Source organism: Camponotus floridanus, unplaced genomic scaffold, assembly GCF_003227725.1.
Source record: "Camponotus floridanus strain SB8 unplaced genomic scaffold, Cflo_v7.5 scaffold35, whole genome shotgun sequence".
Classification (NCBI taxonomy): Eukaryota; Metazoa; Arthropoda; class Insecta; order Hymenoptera; family Formicidae; genus Camponotus; species Camponotus floridanus.
The window spans coordinates 93,487-120,270 of NW_020229492.1; the positions used below are offsets into that span (position 1 = coordinate 93,487).

Genomic DNA, 26,784 nt, shown 5'->3' on the forward strand with positions numbered 1-26,784 from the left:
CCGTGAGTATTTCATCTAAGTCAAATTCTTATCATCATTAGGTACATTTTATTTAGTCCTACAACTTTGTTTCTTACATATTTTTCATTATAATTGATCGTTTTCGAGATATTTTAGTTCCAGGACTTTTTGAAGACCCTGTATAAAAATGTATAAAATGTTCCAGAATTATAATTTAAATACGATTGTTAATATTTTAATATTATATTTTTTATACTCATTTGTCATATTTTATTTAATAATGTTTTATTTTCTAGATAGATATTAACCAATATTGATAATTGAAAAACATCAAATCAAACATAATATCAAACATCTTAAGTCTTCATTAAAAAATAATATAATGAAATATGATTTTAATAGACGGAGCTTAAAGGTAAACAGATAATTCAATCCTTTCTGTATTCGCTGTATCCTTTCTATATCGCTTACATAATTTCTCTAAAGCTTTCAATTTTTCATCGAAACAAGCATCGCATTGTCCCTAGACACATTTATTACGAAAATATAATTACAGAGAGAGAGAGAGGAAGAAAAAGAAAGAGTGATTTGGTAATAAATCGCGAGGGAAAGGCAGTCATTAATATTTAGATTCGCAATAATTTCTTTTTCCTTTTTTATTTCTCCTCCTCCAAAAATCGTTCTCCTTTCAGAGCTTTGCTCTCATCATTCAAGAATTCAAATATTCTTCTCTTTTTCTGTTTTCTCCTCCTAAATAAATATTATATATCTTACGCTTTATCTCGTGCGTTGGAGTGTCTTACGTATGTAAGCAACCCCCTATTTCGGCATCGACTTGATTATGTGTCTGTGTGTGTGTGTGTTTTTGTGTATGTGTATACACACACACGCACATATACATATATATGTATATAGAGCAGATGGCGCCGCGAATGTATCCCTCGTCGTTCACGCTTACACCAAGCCCCATCCATTCCTGGCCGCGCGTCGCGCCGCGCCGTATCGGGGTGCCTCTCAGTGCAAAACCACCCCCGGAGCTGACGTTATCGGTTAGCGCGCGACGATACCCCTCGCAAACTCAGACTCGACCGATTACAACAAACTTTGTCGAGACAAACTTGGCACGGATGTGCAACTTGCGACGGCCCGAGGCTGAATCCTCCTCGAGTCTTCATTGAAGCATAGTCATTGAAGCTCGCACTTTGCTTTGCATCGGGAAGGAAGGAAAAGAGTGAGCTCTCGATCTCGATTTGCCGCGATTGTTCGATCTCGTTGATTCGGCGCGATTATCGACAAAGTATGCAGAAAATTGTAGTCTTCTAGAAAATTGTATTAATAAAGAAAACGACTCGATGCGAAAGGCGAGATATCGCAAAACGTCGAGTTTTAGTTCGCCGAGTTGAAGAATTTGACGGCGAATGTATGGAATTCAACGATCGCACGTTATTTCAATATTCAGTGATCAGTGCAGTGTTTTTTTAATTTTCCATCGCGAGATTCTTCGGAATTCAATAAAATATCGTGAAACTTGTAATGTACATCATATGGAACTGAGAGAGTGGAACTACAATAAAGAAGATTAATAATGCGATAAATAATTGAAAAAATTGAATTGCAGATTACAACAATATAATGAGTTAAGCTGAAGAAACATGTTTTTGTTTGAGCGAATATTTGACATTATTGTACAAATATATGAGCAATTTGTTCAACACAGCTGACCATTACATCGACAAACGAATGGCATGTGATTAAGGCAAACTCTAGTTCCTCAAATTCAAGTGGACGATAAATAAGTCTTGACAAGCATACGAATCAGGTTGTTTATTTAGATTCTCGATCAAAAAATTCCCATTATTAGTGACATTATATTCCTTCCATAAAAAATTCTATAAAAAAATTGACACGTGGCGAATTTTACACAATTACCATAATATAAATTAGACATATATAAAATGAATAAATAAAATTATTATCAAGATCAACGCTTTCATTTGCATGTTTAATAATTTGAAGAAAAAAATAAAACTTGTTAAGAAGAAGGAAGGCATCATATTAATTTTTTCATGTGCGATTGATTTTTTATCATTCCAGCATCTTATCGATCCTTGAGATTTTTTCTGAGAGAATTTAAGCGAAAATTTGAAAGACGATACAGTGAAAGAGCGATGAGCGATGTCCACCAGCGAAATCGCCGATCGTGGAAACTCGATGCCGTTCGATAGAACGAAGAATGAAACGAGGGAAAAAGACACTCTCGGCGTCTCCGATGTCGCCGACAGTCACCGCAGGATGATCCTCGCGACGGGATCAGGATCCCGTTGAGGCAGACTCGATTATCGTCGCTGTAATGTTTACACAGTTCCTATTTTTATTATCTCGGCTGGGCCGGCCTAAGCTCGTCGCAACATAATCGAAGGGATTTCGAGACGAATCTCGTAGGTATATAACATGGAGCCGACGATCGTGAACCTAACGAATGCGAGCGACGCCCTCGCCGACTGCAGCTTGCGATTCGCGTGCGAGGTATACGAATTCGATTATAATCGCGAGCTAGTCGAAAGCATCGTCGTGGTGGTGGTGCCACTGTTCTTCGGCATAATCGGTATCCTCGGTCTCGCTGGGAATTCGCTGGTGGTCGTGGTGGTGGCGGCGAACCCCGGAATGAGGTCGACCACGAACATCCTCATCATCAACCTCGCCATCGCCGATCTCCTATTCGTCATATTTTGTATACCGTTCACGGCCACCGATTTCGTGTTACCCTACTGGCCGTTCGGCAACGTCTGGTGCAAGATCGTTCAGTATCTGATCATTGTCACTGCTTACGCGAGCGTTTACACCCTGGTCCTCATGAGCCTCGACAGGTTGGTACGTTAAAATTATTCCTCCGATTTTAATCAACCGTCGCATATCGGTGTAATTGTTTGGGAAATTCTTCAAAGACCATGCTTGTATTGCGGGAAATGCTTGGCGGATAATATTTCATATAAAACTGTCGGATGTGTCCACAAGTACCTGTCAACAAGTGTGAAATAAATGATATATATATAAGTTGTACGAGCAAAACCTGAGCTATTCTTAACAGAAAGCTAAACAATTTTTATTTCGAGACGAAGAAAAATGGTCGTTTGTATAACATTTTTTTCTGCTGGAGGAGAAAAGAATTTGTAATTTTTTCGTAAATATCATTTGTCATCTCTATTGGAGCGAGATCGGTGGTACAATCGTATAAAAATATAAATATTGTGATATACTGATAATTTTGAATATTTGAAACGTGTCACTTTACGACGCGGAAATGCTTTTACGAAGGCGCATCTGTTTTTATAAGATAATTTCTCGCGGATAGCAATTCATCTTTTTTTGGGCGGAAAATGACTTACATTTATTCATGTATTTTTACCGCATTTATTATCTCAATCTTTTTAAAAATGAATGCTTTAGACGCGAAACAAATAATTTGAAATTCATATTCTTATTTTTTTTCTCGGATGTATGTCCTTCAACAAATAAGAGCATTTCTTTCGTATAATCGATAAAATTGATTCCGACATAAACATAAACAACTTTTAAAAAATACAAATTCCATTTTCTTTCTTGATGGAATTAAAAAGATTATAATCAGAATAGAGACGCAAAAAATCCTCTGGAGAGATTTGTGGAATATCTTATTCTTATACAATTTCAGCAAATTTCTTATAGCTACCCTTTTTTTCTTTTTGCGAAAATTTGATTAGATATTTGTTTTCTATAACTTGCATGATATTTAATTATTTAATATTTTTAATTTAATTTTAATTATTTAACATTTTTAATTTAATTTAATTATTTAATATTTTTAATTTAATTTTTACTATTAGATTTTACTATACAATTTACTTAGATAAACCATTTTGAATTATATTACAGCAAGGTTCTTGTATAATCAAATGTGGTCAAAAGACTAACAGTTCAGAGGATATGCATATTACTTGAGGCATTTTGTTCTAATATGGCCAAATATGAGGTAAATCCTCCAAATATATATGCCTTTTGAGCCAAATATGAGATAAATCCTCCAAATATATAATATATGCCTTTTGAGTAATTAGAAGAGAATCTTGCTTTAGCACAATGCAAAGGAAATTACTTATTAAATTTTGTAGTAAAAGTTAATTATGGATATTAAATATTAACGTATGCACGTTAGGAAACGTCTACCAAATTATCGCTAGGAAAAAATGTAGGTACAAGAGGATTTATTGAAAATAATATTTATGTATTTTTATCGCATTTGTTAGTTCAATCTTTTTAGAAGCGAATTTACACAAGAAGATTTTTTGAAATTATATAATATTGAAAGTTTGTAAATCCTTTTAGAGAAAGAAAGAGACGCTCTATCCATGATCTTTATCAAGCTAAAGAAATTTGCATTTTTTCTTTTACGTTTATGTCAAAATTAATTTTACATACATCGATAAAATCCATCAATTAAACGCAATTGTTTTCCTTGATGCTACTATCCCTTGTTCTTGAAATCGCCTTCGTTATTTTTATCCGGGATATTTATCCGTGGGCCTTTAACATAGATTATTCGCAATAGCATCGTAAAGTGCTTCGGGCATTTGACATTCGATTCGTCGCCAGCTTTGAATCACTATTCGCTACGCGGCAGTTTGCAGAATATATTCGTTTGATACATTCATCTCGAGTAATTTGAACACGTCAGTTTCAGTGCGACGTAGACTATTGTAGACATTCGCCGTCTAACTCCAATATCTCACGGCGATGCGTTCTCTGACTATAATCGAGCCTGGACGTTGTATGAACTCAATTAAATCAACGCGAGTTACATTCCAATCATTCAATCTCCGGTAGTTGAGATGCAATTCTGCGAAATATTATTATCACATCAATCGCTGATGCCGCGCAATGTACGTGTTGGGATTCGAGGAATCGATTCGATGGATGGCGATGCGATCGTTTAGAAATGTAAAACGCACCCTCGAACTTGTCCAAGTTTTTATCCCTTCTTCCACGGGGTCCTTGAATCACCTCCTCGATGCGTTCAATTCCTCCTCAATCCATCTTGATTACAATACGTTAAAGATTCATGCGCAAACAGTCGATCGATCTCCCTTAAACGATCCTCCACATTCTACTTTGAATCAAAATGAGAACGAAGAAGTACTAAACTTAACTTAAGAAAGTTCGGTTACTTTCCGTCGTCTTTCGCCAACTTTCTCCGAAAGCAAATATGTACTCCGTTTGAACCAGTGATTATCCGCGAGTTATGATTTTCAGCTGATCTTCGGGGCAAGGCCGGGTCTCTTAAAATTGAGCGACTTAGGGATTACTTTTATAGATTAAACTCGTAAACTGATCTAAACTTGATCCTAAATTACAAAAAATAACGAGAAGCGAGAGAGATGTTTTTCATCTCGTTTTTCCTCCAAATAAAACTTTGCTGCAACGAGGGCGAGGTTCAACCTCGGAGGACCCCGGTTAAACCGGATTAGCAATTCAAGCTATGCTAATGACAAAGTTGGATGATACCGTGTCGAAATGAGAAACTGTCCGCAGATATCTGGCGGTGGTGCACCCGATCGCCTCCATGTCCTGGAGGACCGAGAATCATGCCATATTGGCGATTGGCGTCACGTGGGTGGTGATCCTGGCGCTGTCCGCTCCCGCCCTCGTGATCCACGGCGAGGTAAGCACGCGGGATGCAACGTACTCGTATCCTCGAGCGGACTCTCGTTCACTTACGTAGTTCCCGTGTACGTAGATTCGCTACGTGTTCCAGGAGGGAGACGGCCCACCGGAGAACCTGACGGCCTGTCGGGTCCTGCCGCAGTACGACTGGACGTCCTTCCAGGTGTCCTTCTTCTTCATGAGCTACGTGCTGCCCCTCGTGCTGATATGCATCTTCTACATGTCGGTGCTGATCAAATTGTGGCGCGGTGCCCGCGTCAGCGCCGAGAGTCGACGCGGCAGGAGGCGCGTCACCAGGCTCGTCTTCGTCGTCGTCGGGGTCTTTGCCGCCTGTTGGTGTCCCATACAGGTAAAATTGTCGTTTATCGGAGAGCATCCTCGGCGATTTTCTCACTTTATTCCCGACGTTATCCCTATCGTTATCGTGTCGCAGGTGATACTGGTCAGCAAGTCCCTGGACGTGTTTCCGCTCACCACGACGACGATAATGGTGCAGATTGTCAGCCATATCCTCGCCTATACCAACAGCTGCGTCAACCCCTTTCTATACGCCTTCTTGAGCGATAATTTTCGCAAAGCCTTTCGGAAGATCATCTACTGCAGGCCGCGCGCGGAGCAGAACAATCGGCTGGGACCAGCGACGAGAACAACGAGAGCTGCCAGTAGCGGCGATATTCTTTAGAGGTGAGGACAAATTATTCTGTCTTTGTCATTTTTTAAAATTTATTTTTTATTCGCGAAATGATTGATGCAATAACCTACCAAAGTGTTCGATCTTTGAGATATCCTTTGAAATGATTGATATAATTAGTATTAATTAAATTGAAAACATATAAAAGAATTGAGAATAAGAATTTAATTAATATTAATTAAATTAAAAATATATAAAAGATTGAAAATAAAAATATAATTAGTATAAATTAAATTAAAGGATATACTCGAAGGTTTCACGAATTGCAATTATTTTGTCGCAACAGACCGGATATTTTCTTCCTTCAGCCTCAATCCTCGAGAATCTAATATCGGTCTGCATGTAAATCGCCCTGTTTAAAAGTATAACATCTAAAACTATAGATTACACTTTATTCTCCAATATACAATTTTTTCATTCATGAATATTTCCCTTCTTTCAGCGCTTCGCTTTATTTTTACTCGTTAGGCTTCTTTCTCAGAGATTCGGAATTAAAGAATTTCCGCGGTTTATTAATCGTATCGATCTTCGGAACGACACAATTACCCGATGTAACGATTAATGTCATCGTTACGACCTGGAGGATTAATTCGGGCCATCTCGCGAGATTTTAGGGGATCTTTAGCGGTGCAACACGTTACATTATCGTTGTCTCCCGTTCTCTCTCCCTTTCCGCGATATAAATTTCTTCTTCGGAAGTGATGACGGAGAACGGAATCGTGCCGGAGCACTTAACGACATTACACGATTTACTTGACTCCTGATTCGGCTCGCTACGCGCGCATAACAAAATTTTCCTCTTTCCTGCTTTCCACCCCCTCTCCCCTTTTTCTCACCCCCTCTGGGCTCAGCGTGGCGCATTGCCATTAACACGGTGATATTTTCACAGCTAGTTTATCCTGGGTACCATTCCCTTTCCCGTGGATATCAGGGAAAATGAGAGGGTAGGTGCGAAGAGAGCGCAAAGAGAAGAACGAGTGCGAGTTTAGCGACAAACGCAATTTAATACCGCAAGGCATTAATGTTGAGTAAAAGTGCTGAGAGCGGACAGATAGAATGGGAGGAAAATTTTCATTTAAAACAACTTCCGCTTACGTTACACGAGCGTGCTGTCTTGCTCGAGCTAGAGAAAGTATCAAAATACTTCGCTCATTGTTAGACATAATTAGTGGTGATTGTTTTTTTATACAATGCATGGGGCGTGGCGAGTCTTCGTAAATAAAATCTGCGTATCACGGGGAAAGTATTAATTTATAACAATAATATTCTTCGCTTTTATCTTACAATATAATTGTTATTATGCAACGAGGGGACGACTGACGACGAATTTATTTAATTGTGAGAGAACAATGCTGTGCAGAATTTATTTTATTACGACCAATTCTTTCTCGGAGGGTGTTAAAGGAATTATTAATATTAATTATGAATATTCACATATGTAAATTTTCTAAATGTTATTGATCTTTTGATGTTACATTTTCGTCAATAAAAATGCTAAAACTTTTTTTCATATTATTCCGAAATTGATATACATATTATTTTATCCTACATTAACACGTGTGACGTATGCGAAATTTTTATTGCGATGTGACAGATAGTAAAATCATAAATAAAATTTGCGTATCACGGGGAAATTATTAATTTATAACAATAATATTCTTCGCTTTTATCTTACATTCTCTAAATTGTTATTATGCAACGAGGGGATGACTGACGACAAATTTAATTAATTGTGGGAGAACAATGCTGAATTTATTTTATTACGACCAATCCTTTCTCGGAGAGTGTTAAAGGAATTATTAATATTAATTATGAATATTCATATGTGTAAATTTTCTAAATGTTATTGATCTTTTGATATTACATTTTTGTTAATAAAAATGCTAAAACTTTTTTTTATTTTATTCCGAAATTGATATACATATTGTTTTGTCCTACATTGACACGCGTGACGTATGCGAAATCTTTATTGCGGTGTGACAGATAAATTGGTGGGCACGATTTATTACCTTAACCAAAATTTAATTCTCTTTGCTCTTTGATTTATTTTTCACCACGCGTGCATCATTTACAACAGCTCATATTGAGGGCTTTTTTGGGACAAAAAAATTATCACGACATGTCGCGGCCAACAAACAAACTTTAATCAGCCTGCGGTGTTTTCTGGGGAAACTGACGGTGGACCAAAAATTCAATTAACCATTCTTTGTACACTGATGGTGCGTGTTGTCCTTTTATGTCGTAACGAGTCACTCTTTGATCCCTTAGTGCAATTATTATTTTTTGTTCCTCTTTCTCAGATTTATATGATGGACGAGAAAAATGATACGATGAATGCATTCCGTTTGGATACAATTTTGGCGATTTACACACGCGATAGTAATTACAATTAATAGTGATCGATCGTGTATTTACAATCTAACGGCCTAAAATCACGAGCTGGTCCGTTTCATTCGAACTATTCGGAATTATCAATAATCCTTTGTGCTTTTCAGTCCGTTAAACAAACAGATGATGAAAGCCGATAGATATTGCAGAGTTTCATCAGAATTGACCCGTATTTAGGCTCCCTTGTTGTGTAAACAGAAGGACGTAATAGTTTCTACCACGTAATTAATTTCTCAAAGCTTTAATATCGGTCGGAAAAAATCTCATCAAATTTATTTAGTTAATAGCGCAAGAGTTGACCTCGTAACGATTTCATGTCAATTATCAGAATACGGTTAAATTGAAGCCTAGTGATTCTCTGAGGATACGTGTCCTGTCGTGTGCAACGTTGACATCGAGTGTCGCCGGACAAAAATGGCGGAATGATACAATGCGGTCGCGACGACACGAGCAGACAGTTCTGAGCTGTTTGGCTGCTCAGCCAGACGGAAATGTCGTATTTTACGGACGAGAGACGCGTTTATAAAAGGGATAAGCGATCTCTGGTAATCGTCGGCGCCTCGAGAACGGCATAGCTCGTAAAAACAGCACTGGGCTCTAGTGCAAATAAATCTTAATCAAATAGATCGTGTATGCAACGGGGCGGTAATTCGATATTCCGATTCGATCTTGGCTAAAACATTTGGAAAGTCGGCTCCGTGCGATATTAGCGGCTTTATTTGCGTGTCAATTCGCGATTCGTTATCGATAAACAGCGTTGGACCGGGATATATTTTCTGTTTGCTCAGCTTTTATCGTGCTTTCATTTTACTTTTTATTTTACGAATATTTTACTAATATTTGAAGAAAATCGGGAAGCGTTTCGAAATATGAGAAATTAATCGCTTTCAAGGTTTATATCTGTCTTTATTATGCGGAAATTTATGATTTCCGCTTAAAAGATTGCCGCATAAATGTAATTTTTTAAATTAAATTTATAGAGTGAGAATTTTTATCTTTACGCGAATTTCTGGGTTGATGGTATTAATCTTCTTAATTTCGAAAATTTAATATCTCGTCCGTCTGACACTCTGAAAATAATTCTCAATTCAGCGCATTTCACATGAGTATACTTTTTTGAAACACAATTACAAATGGATTAAACAAGTTAGAGTTAGCATTTGCATTTCAAAAATTTAGTAGTTTACTTTATGTTAATTAGAAATGCGAACAATGTAAATCCAGATTTAGTGGACAATATGCTGCGAATAATTTTGCTTGTTTCTTCTCGGAAATGGAATGAGATTTAATTGCACGCAGCGTATTTTGACAATCGCGACATTATACTTGTCTTCTTGTATTCGCTTCGCGTAATTAGCCATTGAAAAGCTTCCAAGCGGATATTGATTTTCCCAGATTCAATCTATAACAAGAACGTCGACAGCCATAATTTTAAAGATGTTGCGAAAAAAGCTGTCACCATTGCCACGTGATAAATGGAAATTGTTTGGCAAGGATTTGGAAATGTATATCATAGAGGGTTGACATTCTCATAAATTGGTACGCAGAAAAGTATCTGCTGCACAAAAAATGTCTCACGCTCCTCATTTGTATAAATATAGCGAGATAAATTGAGATGAAATTTTTTGACATACATTTTTATGGAAAAATAGAATTTTACAGAAATAGAATTTTACAAAAAGGCATTCGAAATAAACAAAATAGCTTTAATTAATTAATTAATTTTCTCACATGTTTCGATATTGCACCGATAATAATTTTCAAATAATTTCGAAGAAATAGAAATATTTGCAGCTCTTGAAACATTTCCCTTTACATGGACGGTTTATTTTATATTTTAATTCGATTATAATCCAGGAATTTTACAAATTAAAATGATTAAAGATTGTTCAATTCGTTTTAATGACGTATATTTTTGATATTAAATGTAACATATCAATCATTTTTTCATTTGCTAATGTGTAATCTTTTTAATAAAATTCAATTTGTACCTCGTTTGGATAACGTTGTAAAATTAATTAAGCATTGATTGAAATTTATTAGAGAATTGAATGAATTGAATTTTTCAGTTATTAATTTTTTATCACGTCTGTTGAACGAAGGCAAACATCGCTTCAACATTGCTGCATGTAAAAACTCAGAAAGTTACGAGGAAGTTTCTCTAGAAAATAATATATGTTACAGTTATTGGAATATTTTCTGTAAAATCCTGCGTTTTATGCGCAACAATCTAATGAGCGCAACGACATGCAAATTCGGCGATATGCACACAGATCGATCACGAGAAGAAGGTCGATCGACTGCGTTGGGAAGAAGCTAAATCAAAGGAAGAAGGAGGAAGGAAATAGCCGAGAAGCGCCAAGGGGTTGAAGAGCACCCGCCAGCCGGCCTCTTTTGCTCTCTCGACGAGAAAAGTCTTCCGCTTATTTCACGACGCGGCCTACTTTCGAAACCTCCCCGTCTCCTACGGGAATTACGCCGTCGAGATCAGAGGATGGTGAATCGAAGTCTGGAATCCCGAGAAACTTTTTGATGTCCTAATCGAAAACATGCAAATCTCCGAATCTCATTGTTTAAATTTTTTTTAATTCGAAGAAAATCCAAGTTTCCATAGCTTTTGCAGAGAACGAGAAACAGAGAGAACTGCACTCGATTAGTACAATTCGCGAAGGTGTAAGCCGAAAGATAAATATGTTAAAAGGATCAGCAAATTTTCACTAGGATCCTAGAAAATCCTAGCTTGCGCGGAAGCACGTCTTGCGTCTTTACATTTAAATGTTGTTTACTGTGTTGCAGACACAAATTCTCACCGGCAATGGGGCGGATTCGGCGATTGTCTATAGGATATTTGGTGTTTGGTGTCATCTGGCGATTAGCGAAAAGACGTGTGTTTTTAATTCTTTAAAAAAAAATCTCCGCCAAATATATACGCACTTTATATTTCTCTCAATTTCTTTATCGAAACGTCCTCTCCGAGACGGGTATTATTTAAGAATAATTGTTTGGAAAAAAAAAATACGATCTGAGGACGACTTGGCAGCGTCGAGATGCAACTGGTCGCAGGGCAAAAATAAAGGACCTATCGTCATCATCGACACACGTCTCTCTGCGAGTGGATCTCATAAACTCGATTCGCGAATCCCCGACGATATTTCGCGAGAGCGAATATTACGAAATTTTAAATAAATGTAAGAAAACAAGGACTCGTTTCCCGACGCTTACCCTTATCCAGGACAGTTACTTGGAAAGATTCTCAGGGTCATCGTCAGGAAATTATACGTCCGAGCATTGTAAAGTGTATCAATAAAAACATTGAGATAATCCATATCTCGTTCGCTGTATTATTGGAGTGAGAGAAGAGGAGCTTGATTGACATTTCTTTTTATATGAAGAATTGGATGTCAAAACGTAATGGAGAACTAATTCGATGTGATTTAAAATTTTTCATTTATTTCGTTTAAAGATTTCATAAAAATAACCAACATCGTACATTGAAATTAAACATTTAAAAAAGCGAAAAGCAACGCCTTTCAAAGTTAGCAATTATTAAAAAATTTTAAACAATTTTCCGGATTGAAACAGTATGATTTATGTTTCGCAGAAACTAAACGGAATAAAATTTATGGATAATGATGTTATAAAAAGAAATAATTCGAATTTTTCTACCGAAGATGTAAAAGTTCATTTTACAATAATGGTACAATTTATTCCAAGTATATACGCTTATTATGTATTTATTATTTATTTCTGTATTTCCAACACAAATATCTCTTTGACAACTTAATTGGAAATTTTGCTAAATTAATTGTTGCTTGATTAATTGTTATTTAATTGTTATTAAATTTAATTTATATATTTAAAAATTAAATATATACACATTCATTTCATTGACGTATCGCGAAACAAAAAAGAAGTTTCATTAATTAATAATAAATAACTTTTATCGATGTCATTATTTTGCATCGACCGATTCGGAGCTTTAATTGCGCGCGAACGATGATGTAGTAAATTTCTCTTTACGATGGCAAACACGAGAATATCACCTTTAGCGATGCGAACAAGCGGTTTAACGAGATGGATGACTTTAAATAGATGGAGTTAAGGAGGCTAATGATTGGCGAACAAAAGGAAATCAAATTGCGCTTCTCGGAGCGGATCTCTTTTCTGTAAGTTAAATGTTCCGTAAAAGAATTGCACTCTTCTACCGACTTATCGATGCAAGGATTCGAGAGAGAGAGAGAGAGAGAGAGAGAGAGAGAGAGAGAGAGAGAGAGAGTAAGTTTCCGATAATCGGATTAATAAAATTAATTGATGTACGAAAGGTGTCGCGTTTTATCGTCGTCAGTCGCTCTTAGAGATCTCAATCGATTCATCTAAGACCTTTGATCTTCCTTTCTCTCTCTAGATTTTTAAGATTACAAAAACTCACGGAATTTCAGCCATGAGACCATCTTAGATGTGTCATTCAAAGTGACAGAAAGATAGGTAGCGCAGATGAAACAGAAAAATGATCATTGAACATTGAGAATAGAAGGTCTGTCTCCTACTTTTGTCCCTTCTTGAATGATCGCTCGAGAAGACTGTTATATATTCGCGTAAGAAAGGACCTCGCGAAAAATTCTTAGAAACGTCCAATCATTTTATTTTTTCCTGTTTTTAATTACTTTTATTATTTAATCGAGAATTCGTCGAGAATTTTTTAATCGTGGACTTGAAATCTGCAACCCTCGAGAAAAGTCTTGAATAGTTAATTAGGAGGTAAAATAAATTTTTATCGTACAAAATAAAATATCGGCATCGGTTTTTTTATTTTATTTTTTATTTTTTTCCGGAAAAAAACCCGCGTTTATTTTTTTCAAATTTTTATTAATCGATTAATCTCATTCTATTTTCGAAAGGCTTTCATGTCCCTCATTAGGGTTCCGTTCGACGCTAGAATGTGAGTAAAATACGGAAGATATTATTTCGTCAAGTCGAAGAGCATTTTTACGACTGCGCGTAAAATTAAATGGATTTTATATGGTTTATGAGAGCAACACGCGACGCGCATAAATATCGACTCGTTTTCGTATGAAAAGAGAGCTCGGGGAACGTATGACATTGAAGACGACCAAGTGAAGTTATTTTACGTTGGCTCTAAAAACTAGTTTCAACTTGGCTCAGCTCGTGTAAATCATGAAGACAGGAAGCAGACTAGATACAATTTGACACGTTTCGAAAGTACTCGGATTCTCGACCGGATAGATTGAATAATTCTGGAGGGCTGGAATTTCTTTAGGCAACAAATGGTGGAATCTCGTTAGGTCGAAAAATTGAAGCTTATGAATAAAATTTCACAGCTTCTCTTTTCGGGAACTTGCAAGAATAACTTGCCGACAATCTTGTTGCTCGTTATCAGTCAACAATTTTACCGGATCCCGCAGTGAAATTAATAATTTGTGTCGCAGAAATTATGCAAAATTTTTTCCTCCGCGCGGAATCTTATCTTCGACAACTTGATTTTCCTAACTTGCTTCTCTTCGAGTTTGCGGGATGAAATCTGCGGCACGAATATACATCAGCCGATACGATGTTAATCTAAATTACATGTTATGTGAATTAACGTGCCTGCTCCGCGATCTTCATGAAACGTTAATGAGCCATAAGTAGAAACGTATGGCAGCTGACGAGGAGGAGAGAAGAGATGGTTTTGCGCGCACGACCGCCTCGGCAAAAGGGGACTAGCAAGCGGAGCTCTCGTAGAAAGAGATGTGTGTGAAGAGAAACGAGTACCTCAAATGGTCGGGAACATTTTCTCGTCAAGAGTGAAAGGCAAAAACACCTATCGCTCCAGCTCTCTCTCCCCCGTCCGTCTGTTCGCTCGCTAGCTCGCGTTCCCTTTTCAGGGGATCGATGAACTCTGTCCTTGCGCGAAACAAAAGCGAGGCGGATGGGATTCGTACTGTCTCTCTTTCAGGGAAAATGAGAAGCGAAACGAGCCTGCTTCCCACGCGCTTGTCAGAAAGCAACGATTTTCCTCAGTTGGACGCAATGATCCCTCAGAGGGGTATGCGCTTCAAGAGTATCATGTCCTTCGTTTGTTATCTGTTTATTCCCTCGCAATAGAAAACTCGGGACAAGAAATCAATTACCATTGCTCAGAGCCATGTTGTTCCCATAACGTCATCTTAAATATTAATAATTTAAATATTAAATTAATAACAGACAGTGCTTTATTTAATACCGTATTTTGTTAATCACTTTATTTATGTAGAGGTAGCAATATTACGCAAAGATAATTGAAATTTCGTGAATTAAAATTTCAATGTATAAATATAACTCATGTCGGATTCTTGCGTTTTGTAATTTTTTTTATCACAATTGATACATTTAATCATTCAGACTCTGTTTAAGTTTCTTTCAATTCTTTTAACGTGATTTGAAATAGCAGTGTTAATACCACCCCTGTTAAGAGACGATAATAATAGAGAATTAACGGGCTCTCTCCGAGAGCCACGATGGCGGTTAAGTACTTACGGATACATTCAGTTATCGGATTATTCTGGCTAACGGGATTCCACCTCGGCACGTTCCAGGTTTGAGAGTGCTCATGGCATGATCATCGGCGTCCGTCCAATAACCGATTTATAGTTCTGGTTGTACAGTAGGTTGAACGAAACAACATTTAGACTGTCCCCGTAAAATCTCGAAAACGCAAGAATGACTCGCGTTACTGCCCGGTTAAATTAAGTTTACGGGGTTGGCTGGTTATTTTAACGAAGAGCCAATTACGTTTATTATTCATTAACGGTGTCTTTAAAAGAGGGTACGAGTAATTACACGGAATCCAAAGAGAACGATCCGACGACGCCACGAATGGAATCTCGCTCCTTGGATCTTCCCTCTACTTTAACCTCCCTCAACAACTTACCGCCCACGCTGTTTAATCTATCCGACCATCTATTCCGGCACGAAACGCGCGCTGTAACAATGACCTCATTTCATAAACTCCTGACATACTCGAGCGCATAAAAATGCCAGCCGTTTATAGCGAGATGCGTACAGAAAGCGACTTCTCAACCGTGCGTTATATGTATATTCAGTTCCAACCCTCTTTCAAAATCATAAGCCAGGCCGGTTAACCAGTTGATCCCCGCGGAAGGGAAGGCCATAGTAGGTTTTTTTATTAACCTCGTACAAGCATCCCAAATTCTCCGCATTTCATCACGTGTATGAATTTACGAACCGATCGGTCTTCCCTTAAACTATTATATCTTCCCTTGTATTATTAAGCGATTAAGAGTCCAGAGATCATTTTGTTATAATAAGTTTGAGGAGAATATGTAAAGAGACTAAAAAAAGTGTATTCTTTATTTAATCCGGAGTGAACTTTTTATTAAAAATTTTAACTTGAAATTGGTTCAACATGATACGAAGAGATGAATTAAAAAGCTACGAAAAAAAAGAGACGGTACTCTATCCAAACTTTCCAAGTAATTAACTGCGATGAATAAATGATGCAAGATTTCTTCGCCTGGTATTAATCGCTCGTGAACAAAAAGTTTTCAATGTTTCTGTGAAAAGAACTCGCCGCCGATGAAAAGTGTTCGCTGGAAAGCAAGAATTCCGACGGAATTTCTCTTGTCGAAGAATCGTTTTACCTGAAGCAAGTGAAGATGCTATCGAAAAATTCAAAGATTCTGACAAACAGAGATCTCTCTCGAGTGCGGGATACTCGATATTTAGTATCTATCGCGCAATCAAGGCTATGGGAAAAAATTGTCGACACTTTTCTGCATATTTCTGCCGTGTATCATTTTACATCATACGTACAAAAATTGAATTTACTTGAATAAATAATATATGAAAAATGAATTGATTAAATAATATATGTATATTAAATTAAACACATGATTATATAATAAGCCAGTAACTGGATTAATAATTTAAATGTCTCTAATATATATTTCTCCTTAATATTTTAATAACTTCATTAAATGTATTATTAATTATAAATATATATTATTTAAAAATTATACATTATATATATGATTTTTATATTATATATTAATATTAGTTACTTATATAATATTTAATTACTCAATATATACTATGTATTTAACTTGATATATATATTCTTTTCTTATAAAAATATCTTCTTTTATTACGGAGAATTTTTATTGTAATTTACATCTGATCTCTCCTTCTCACACGAGTTGTAAATAGATGTGAGTCACGATGCATGTGGGGCATTCTTGACGATCATCTTGCGTCGCATGTTAAGATCCAAAGTGGGAAGAGTTCGCATAATGAGCGGTAATAAGCGTACACACCTCGCCATGTTATTCTCTCAGCGTAAACGACTCGGTGGTTAATTAATGAAAACGGGGCTAGCAAGGCGAAGCTAATATCGCCGATAATAATTGCGCTAATAAAAGCTTCTTTTTTCGATATGCATAAACGATCGTTACTCGAGAAATACACGCCAGGAGCTAAACGTCATCGAAATGGATGAAGGCATCCCACGCAGTACCTTCATGAAGAAACGGATCACGGGATTTATAATCGACGATGATGACAAGTGTGCATCAATCGATTTCGAAAGTTATAATCGTATCTCGATCGTGTAAACACGTATAAAACGATGAATCGTCCATTTTGCAAAACGTCGCAATTTGAGAGAAATAAATAAGCATTTGCAGTGAAATAGAATGTTTTACGTGGCTGCCGTGGACTAAAATAGACAAGTGTGTGGCAAGATACGTGTGGTACGTACGTTCCCCAGCAAATGCAGCAATGCAAATGTGGTCGGAATAGCACGACGATGATATTAGGTAAGTAGATGATATTCGTCCCTTATTCCCTTATCGAGGAGATAGAACGCCGTAAAAGTCTCTCCTTAAAGTAAAATAGTCATTATTTTTACTGTGTTACATTTATTATACCTCATCCCTTTATAGCTTTAAGTTTTTTCAACTTTTGCATCCGATGGCGACTTTTTATCGCTGACGGAGGATATTTCTAGGAGATTCTAAAACGAAAAATATCGCTTAAAATAATATTACATACATGTATGCGCGCTTAAAAAATCCATATTTAAATTATTCCATGGATTTCTTTTTACCCCACATAAACATTTCAAGAGGATCTGAAATGAGAGTACAAGTCATCAATAATTCTGTATCGATTTTTTTTATATCGTCGGCTAAGTTTAATTCTTCCATCTATAAGCTTTTGCTTTTATGTATTTTAGCGCGAGCACACTTTGTACCTAAATAATAAAATGAGTTTATAGTAGATTTGGCCTTTATTGAAATTCTTCTTGAAATTTTCTTGGGCCTTTTTGGATGCAAAATATTTTCGCAACTCGCAGGTTGAGGTATTAAAGTAATATTTTTATGCGAAAGCAACGCTGTATCAAATTTTCGAACGCATAGGGAGCTTTTTAGCAATCATCGGATATTGATTGAAACGTGACTTTTTCGACGATGCACGCGAAATGCAATAAATCGGCGATTAACGCAGGCTAATAATATTGATCGCGACGGAGAGAGATACCTGCCGCAGCAGTTACGGGAGATTAATCCGTTGAATAGATTGGCGGGATCGATAAGTATGCCGTTTTGCTGCTGGAGAGAACGATAATGCGTCTAAACGATTCGCGGTTTCACCCCGCGTAAACTGGAACGTAGTTTCGGCATTTAAAGCCGCAGTATAAATTCCTGGCTGTTTGCGCGAGCTGTGACATTTTGCTCGAAGAATGAATCCCATTGGATGAGCCAAATATCTTAGTTTTCAATTTTCTTCTTTTTTCTTTTACCCATTAAAGCTCTCCCTTTTCAGCGATTTCAAAAGATCTCAGGCGGGTGGATTGGTTTGCGGTGGCATGAAAGCCACCACGAAGAGCGAAGCGAGACCGGATATGGTCCAAATAATTCCCGCTGCCACGAAAAATAAACTCGAGCATGAGTGCGTTTTCCGGGAAAACGTGTGTCGTTTTATCAACATCGCCCAGCGTTGTCGAGTGCTACAGGTGTTGACGCTGCTCGTTTTTTAGGTCTCGCTGCTTCTTCCATCAATTGCCTGGCATCAGAGATTGGGCGATGACGGCGAGGAACCGACAATAACGATGTGAAACCGCTTCTTCGATAACGATGCGGCCGATTAATTCGACTACGAGAACATGCCGACGTGAAATGGAGATCCAAAGTTGAGAGTTGGGAGTTTGGAAACGTGAGGAAATCGACGAGGTCGGGAGATCAGAGTTTCGGGGGCATTTCAACATTTATACCACGTATCCTAGAAGCTCTTTCGATCACTGTTATAAATAAAACTACGAGAGATTGTTTCGACATCGCGATAGAAAATTATTCCCGAATCTTATTTTAGCCCTTGCTAGAATCTTTCGTTGATGACGACTTAAATTGACGGGCAGAGCGTATTTTTAACATTTTGAAAATAATCGTCAAGCATAAACGTGGATCTAACGAGATCGTTATTCGATCGGAGAATTCAGAGAATTGGCTCGCGCGTATTTTAAGAATTCCCAGACATTTCCCCGACACATGCAGCATCCGTGAGTCGCGATATAAATATCGCACAATAGCGGCACTCGGGATATTTCCGCGCCGAAGGGAATATAATCGCTCCTGGAATAAGTTTCTGGGTTTCGGGAGAGGCACGAGCGCGAAGACAAAGGCTTTTTTGGGCGGAATTGTTGGAGGAGCGTAAAGTTCGGTGACACGAAAAACGAAGTCGGGAGAATGAGTCGTGTAATTTCCACAGCCGTCTGCGCGATCATCCCCCGCTTCGATCGGTCCGCAGGGGCTCGTCGGGTCTAATCAAAGCTGGAGATCAGCACGGCCGCGAAAACTGTTCAACTTGTGTCCCATCTTTTCATTTTCGATGGAATCTATTGTCTTACACTTTCATTATCCGTCATTACACGATTTGTCGTTTACCTTTATCGCTTCGATCAATCGTGAAGAAACGGCAGGACTCGGCCTTTTATTTTTTTTTAATTTTTTTTCTTTAACAAAAGTTTTGCGACCGGCTTGAAAAATATCAAGGAAGGAAGAAAAAATGGGTCATTGGACGACAACGTTAAGGAAGTTCTACGAGCGAAGTAAAATCTAAATCGCCGAGTGACGGAAATCATTGCACTCGTAAAAGAAAATCACGGTAAAGTGTCACCGTAACCACGTAAAGGATGAGATCGCGGGCAGAGAGGATTTTTTGCGGTTCCTTCGCCTGTTTCGATACCTCGCTCGAGACGGAGAGCGGAAAGGGAGAAGAACTGATTCATCATAATACGAAGCAAATCTCTTCAAACGAGTAAAACTTGTTGGAAAAATGCCTAAATAAATGTAATCAGCTAAGAGTTGGGATTAACTGCTCTCTGTTTACTTATTTTATCCAACGTCGCAGTCGCAATCAATGAGAGATTAAATGAAGAATACGCAACTGACGGATTGAAAACAAATCCGCTCATACCAATTAACCTAATTAGTTTTGATGAAGGCGTATGAAGAAGAAGGAGAAGGGGGAGAGTAACGAGTAATAGGGTTAAAAGGGGGACGCTTTAATTTAAAGGTGGTGCGCAAAATAGGGGTAAGAAAACAATATTTATTGGATTTCGGATATCGAATATTCCCGATATTTCCAAGGCCGTTTCTTTCCCCGAGCAAATTCCGTCCTCAGGTCCCGAAAATGGGGGCCAACGCTCTTGTTATTGCCTCGTCCCGGAGATTATATTTTCGGGGAGAACTCTGTAAAAGTCCAAATCTTCTTCTGTTCCCCTCTCATCGTTAACGCTCCGCACGTGCCTGGGGATGCTTACTATAATTCCAATACTATCGATACCCGATGGCCGTTGAATTTCGATTCGCCCAGCCCGAAGTAGACGCGGCAGGCATCAAGCTTAATTCAATCCACGTCCATCTATTGTCGTCATGTTGTGCTCGGACCAAATTAGACAGATTGCTGCGAAATGAGAGGCGACAAGACGCCAATCCCGTCAATCCTCCGAGCTGATTTGTCTGCAGCAAGGAAGACAAGAGGGGGGGAGAGAGAGCAAAAACGGAGTTCCTCGCTCGATTAGCTAAATTCTCTAGACGATGATCGATCACCGGTCGCCATATGGAACAACTTATCGGACCGAGTGACGAAGTACCGCCGTCGAGTTGACGCGATGACCCGGAAAACGCGCGAATATATACGCGTCATCCAGGATCCTGATCCCCGACAAGTTTCCTTTGGTTGGAGCCTCCCAACTCAATCTAGCCTCGTCATTGTCGACCGTCTTGGATGTGCATGTATGTCTAACGAGGAGGAATTTCATTCGAGCACTCTATCAAGCGTTCTCGAGAGATACGATTTTACTGGAGTATTCCCGATAGCGAGAGAATCGAAAACATTCGCGGGGAATTTCGAGCGTGCGACTCGAATGTCGCACTTTATGACGCTGGGAAATTATAGCCTCTATAGAAGCTTTGCAGCGATTCGAGCAGTATAATTGGGACGTGATTAGAGGTGTATCCCGACGTGCAACAAATCTGGCACCGTTTCTATTGGGCTATTATTCAACGTTTGCTTGTATGTATGCCTGGTGACGCTATTCAACTGTGGGATACCTTCTTCCTAATTGGCTGGTATTCTTATTGAAATTCCGAAGAGAACTTGATCGATTCCTCCTGAAATCAAAGAATAAAATGTTAGTCGAGGAGAGAAATTATGCTAATGACATTAAACGGTCAATTATCTGTACCATCGAAGATTACTCGGAGAATTTTCGTAGCGACTTGGAGTTACAAGAAATCGATTTCGGTTCGGTTTACCGTTCTTCTCGTTCGAGACAGTTAAGGGTAAAGTGGCGAGAAGTGACGTACTTCGACGAGGTAGAGGAAAGAAGATTGATCCAAGTGCCGTTCGATGCGTCTCAACTTATGTCTCTCCGATCTCTCTCTCGGTCGGAGACGCGTTTCCGTTCGATCCGGGATACAAATCGAACGGGTGATGGCTCGCGATGCGCAGCCGTAAATATCCGTACACGACTTTAAATGTCTACGACGCTTCAGACGCCGCTCGATAAATTACAGTGATTTATTTCGAGAGCCATTTCCCCTTCACGAGGGTCCCCGTCTCGCGGGGCAGATCCATTTACTTCCTGGCTTCCGCGCGCGCGCGCGCATTTTCGCGAGATGATATAATTCCGCCGGGTGCGCAAACTTAGTGCTCCCCCGAGTTTTTACGGGGATCCCGTGTAAAGCCGCCTGCGCCGCTAAAAGCTTACGCCAAACGCCATACATGAGATGAGCTCTTCCCCCCCCCCCCCAAAAAAAAAAAAAGAAAACGTGGACGAAGCTTGTAAAGCGAGCGGTCGATCTGAAGCCCGGAGGGATTTTCTTGTGTGGCATGATTTAATCGCTTTTCAAAATAAATGCGGTACTTAATAATAAACAAAGGATTTCCCGAATAAATCCCAGCTGCCGGGGGCTAGGGAAGCTCCGGTTAAAGGAATATACACGTAAAGCGATAACAATGTGCGAGATTTCTCATATACCGCCGCCCTGACATTTTAGATCCTTCGTTCCGAGAGGCGGCAACATTTATGCCCGTGGATGGGAAAAAATCTGAAAAACGCATTGGCAAGTAATGGCGAATCTAAATTTATTAACGACTCTCCGTAAACTTTTTTACGTCATCGTTGACGTTTCCCGCCTTTCGATGAGTATCTCCTTCAATATCAAGAGGCTTATCTCGCTCTCCTTCGGGCTCCCGACCTTAAGTCCTCGCAGGTGTTGGCTGAACTTTCCTTTGGCTCCCTCCTAAGGTGTTTGTGTGTGGAACAACAGCGTTGGAAAATTCGCGCTTGGTTACGCTCCCCATTGAGCCCCATTGATCCTGAGGGTCCAAGAGAGACGCTTTCACGTCTTGCGTGTTTTAAAGTTTCGTTGCTCGAGTGCTCATAAAGTCTCATAATATTTCCAACACATTTTTCAAATTTACCGCGAGTCATTAACGGGATATGATATACGTGCTTGGATACGGATTTAGTAGATTCCATTGATCGAAATCAGGTCAACAAAAATCAATAGAACGTATACTCGAACCCTTCTCTCACACCCTTCTCTTTCATCCTTTATGAAGAAAACGTCTAAATTTGAGATAGAAAATATCGAATGTGCATAAGCGGAAACTTTTTAACGATACAAGTTGGATTTTTGCAGAGAAACTTTATATAATAATTATTGTTCAAGTGCGAAACTTTGAACAATAATTATTGTTCGATAACGTTAACATTTGCTCGAATGCATTTTCTCAATAATGAACCACCGTAGGTGTGCGAATATAATCACGTCACTCCCGGCGAACATCGTGGTTCAACATTGAATGGATCGATCACTCTGACTAATCTAGAGAAATATTTCCGCGCGGCATTAAATAGATACGTCTGCTTTTTTCCCCATGTTACGAGATTTGCCTCAAAAATGTCACAAGTAATAGAAATTAAAGCGGACAGCGTTATTTCGAAGCTTACGTAATTGGCTTTTGATTACATTACGATGAATTCAGGAAAACATATTTTTAACAGAATCATATTTTGCGGTGTGATACCATTGGTGACCTGATGCAAAATACGTCTATTTTCGTCGTACGTTACATTTTAGTACAAATAGAATATTATGAGGGATATCACGAGAAGGAAAAAAATGGAGAAAAATATTCATCGCTGATAACTCAGTTCATATACAGGGTAGGCCATTTTAATCTACGCACTAAAATATTTCAAAATCCATAAGTTTAAAATAAAAATGTTTCAAACAAAAGTTGTATGACTTGAAGGAGGACGTAAGATAGTGTCATTAGTTTGATCTTAAAGAGTTATCTAAAGGTCACCTCCAACTTTTTAAATGGGACACCCTACATACTTTTACATATTTTTGTAGCTTGCCTCAAGAGCTTTCCAAAACACTATAATAAAGTATTTTTTCATTGAGTACTTTCCGAGTTATGAGGCTTGAAATAATTTTTCAATATTAAATAAATCATAAAATCTAGTAAAATATTCATTTTTTTATTATCTTACCTTAATACTTTTATGTACAAAATAACGAGAGGAATCAATTGATGTAAAGAAAACACACAGTTGTTTTTAAGAAAAAATATGTAATTGTTAATTGCAAATTATATATTTTTTCTTCGAAACAATTATGTGTCTTCTTTACACCAATTGATTCCTCTCATTATTTTGTACATAAAAGTATTAAAGTAAGATAATCGAAAAATAAGTATTACTAGATATTTTATATCTAGGTTTATGTAAACTTAAAATATTATTTTAAGCTTCATAACTCGAAAAGTACGGAAGGTGTCCCATCCAAAAGTTGGAGGTGACCTTCTCGTTACCTTCAGGTAACTCTTCTAATGGCACTATCTTATGTCCCACTTCAAGCCATACAACTTTTGTCTGAAACATTTTTGTCTCAAACTTATGGATTTTGAGATATTTCAGTACGTAGATTAAAATGGCCTACCTTGTATATTATAATAAGATCGCATCCTCTCTCAATTAAGTCCTTCTCGCTTCAAACTTACATTTTATTCTCATCTCTGCGCCGTCGTAGAATCAGTTGTAAAACGAGATTACGCGATATCAAGTTTTCAGCAATCATGCACACGTATAAAATATATACATTGGCAGTTTTGATGGAAATTGAATTCTTTTACCGTACCTCGTAAACAATGTTTGCGAGATGAGGTTTGCGCAAAACTTCCACGGATCTCTCTTACGATTGTCACGCACTTTTTTCACTCTCCTCTTTCAGCATCCCTTATTTACCGAGCATCCGAAATCTCCTTCTCGCACTCGGCAACGCGCAGGCATCTCCGAAAAGGGTGGCCCGAAAAAGGCGACGCGATTTTTTCCCACGAGCACGTGACGCGAATTCGTTAAAATTTCATCGAATTAACGGAACGGAGTACTCGTACTTAGGGGATATCGATTGTGGTGCAAGACAAACGACCCTTTCCGCGCGTTGGCTGGACATTAATTATTCATATCGATTCCCTCCCTCCCTCTCTTTTTCTCTCCACGACTCTCGACCTTTCGTTTACAATTCACGAGCTGTTTATGCTTGCGCGGATACATCTCGGCTAATTACGGAAGAGGGAGAGAAACAATCCGAATTGCCAGCCCGAGTTGGCTGGATGCTGTCGTGTACGTGTTGAATCGATAGCCGGGGCTTTGATTGTCAGTCGAGTCGAGATTTCTATAATTTTCGTGAAGGAGAAAATCCGTTCTTCTTCCGGCAATAATTAGATAAGCTGATTCCACCGAGTGTCGCAATTTCGTTCTCACGTTCGTCGCGACGTTGAATTAACACCCACGGTGTTTGAGATTTTTATAGCTCCGATCTCATCAGAGCCGTTCTCCAAGTCGCGATTAACGAAAACGATTTTATGCTGCCCTTTGACTCCGTCGTCCTTCTTATTGCTTCATCCTTTCGTCTTTTATTCGCGACATCGTACATCACGTAGTCATTAAAGCCGTAAAGTCGCTTCGTGCTCGCTGCAAACGAGTATTTAAACGTTATGGAAATTCGTAGGGATGATTATGTTACATTTCGGCTGTACCTTAATCATCAAAGTTCGTATTTCGCCCGCAAGATAATACATATATTTATATAATTATTCCCTCGTGTTTTGACTTGAAATTATTCCTCTCTCGTGAACGAAACGAACAAGGAACTGTTGATGAAATTTACCCTCTTGCATACAAGCTCGTCCGATTCTTCCTCGAGAGAGAAGACGATTTTTACGCGATACGGATAATGGGAGGCTATTTATACAGCGTTAAATGCAGAGCATTAAGTGCAGCATTAAACAAGATAATACTCGATGTCGGGGCGTCACGTAAGACGTTGGCGTTGTAATAACGTGTTACGGCACGTATCTCATTACTTTGACGTTACGATAGCCTATGCAGGTAGGCCTCGCATTTCCTCGAAAGCTTTTAAGCAAATATATTCGGAGGGTTCGCGGAAGCAGAGCGTGCGCATTAACGATGATTAGTGGCCAATATCCAGCCATGTCCTGAATTTCTCTCAGCTGCAGGGGGCATTACGCCTCCCTGGGGTCCATTGAAACCACGCGGCTATATCCTACAGCGATGGTGAGTTTTTTTTTTTCTTTTTAATATCACGCTCGCTATTTATTCGTTAATCTCGCGGTTTCATTTATTCAAAAGGCGATTTATCATTGATCTCGATCGAATCGAGCTGTCCGATTTCAATAGTGCTAAATATTCGAAGCCGTATATTTTCATCTAGGGATTTAGCGTGGATTTTGAAAATACGTCAGAAACGTTGAGCCGAAAATGCAGAATTAGATCTGTCAAAACGATTTGGAAGCCGCGCTTTTCAGAAGCGTTTCACCATCTCGTTGATGTAGTAGTAGCAGCAAATTTTTCGCCGTATTTCACAAAGTTACTTTATCGAACTGTAACAGCTTAATTGAAAAAGGAGAAGTTGTAAAACACGAGGCAGTAAGTTTCGGATCACCGTAAAGATGAGCGGCTACATTTTTCAAAGGGACGTCAAAGGCGCTGTAGAAATATTTAACGGGCGTAATTAATCGCGAGGAGTACACTCTTTACAAACGAGGAAATTTGATCTGGTTTAATTATTGCGTTTTTTTTTATCTTCTTAAATTCCAGTTAAATGAAACAATGCAACGAATTTACAATTGGAGCTCATGTGTGCGCCTGAATATAGATTAGTTTTTAAAAAACTTTATCATTTCTAGGAAAGGCGGTGGAAAACTAGTTTGGCGTTTGCATATCGCAATGTGAAGAATAATGTTACAGCGATCCATATTCAATTTCGCTCTAGTTGCAAATAAGATACGTGAATTCGGGATTATTTTAGCGCATTTAAAATTGTAAATTCGCGTGGATGATAAACAGATAGTAACGGATGATCTGTAGCTGATGAGTACGGGCTCGAGTTGAAGTCGAAAGCAAACATTTTGGCAAACGAAAGAACCGCACAATATACAGTTATAAAAAT

The 26,784-nt window shown here is 38.4% G+C and overlaps 1 protein-coding gene across 2 annotated transcripts; it reads left to right on the forward strand.

Annotated features, from left to right (window-relative positions):
* The first annotated feature begins 925 nt into the window (after window positions 1-925).
* LOC105248543 (allatostatin-A receptor) lies at window positions 926-12,058 on the forward strand. 2 transcript variants are annotated; one of them, XM_011253384.3, is made up of 6 exons: window positions 926-1,780; window positions 2,056-2,828; window positions 5,527-5,656; window positions 5,732-6,007; window positions 6,092-6,342; window positions 11,534-12,058. In XM_011253384.3, exons 2-5 carry the CDS (start codon window positions 2,413-2,415, stop codon window positions 6,338-6,340), a joined length of 1,071 nt encoding a protein of 356 aa, XP_011251686.1. In that variant the 5' UTR covers window positions 926-1,780; window positions 2,056-2,412; the 3' UTR covers window positions 6,341-6,342; window positions 11,534-12,058. The 2 variants fall into 2 exon arrangements, with proteins under 2 accessions (XP_011251686.1, XP_011251687.1); XM_011253385.3 differs by having other exon boundaries at window positions 5,750-6,007.
* The last annotated feature ends 14,726 nt before the right edge of the window (window positions 12,059-26,784 follow it).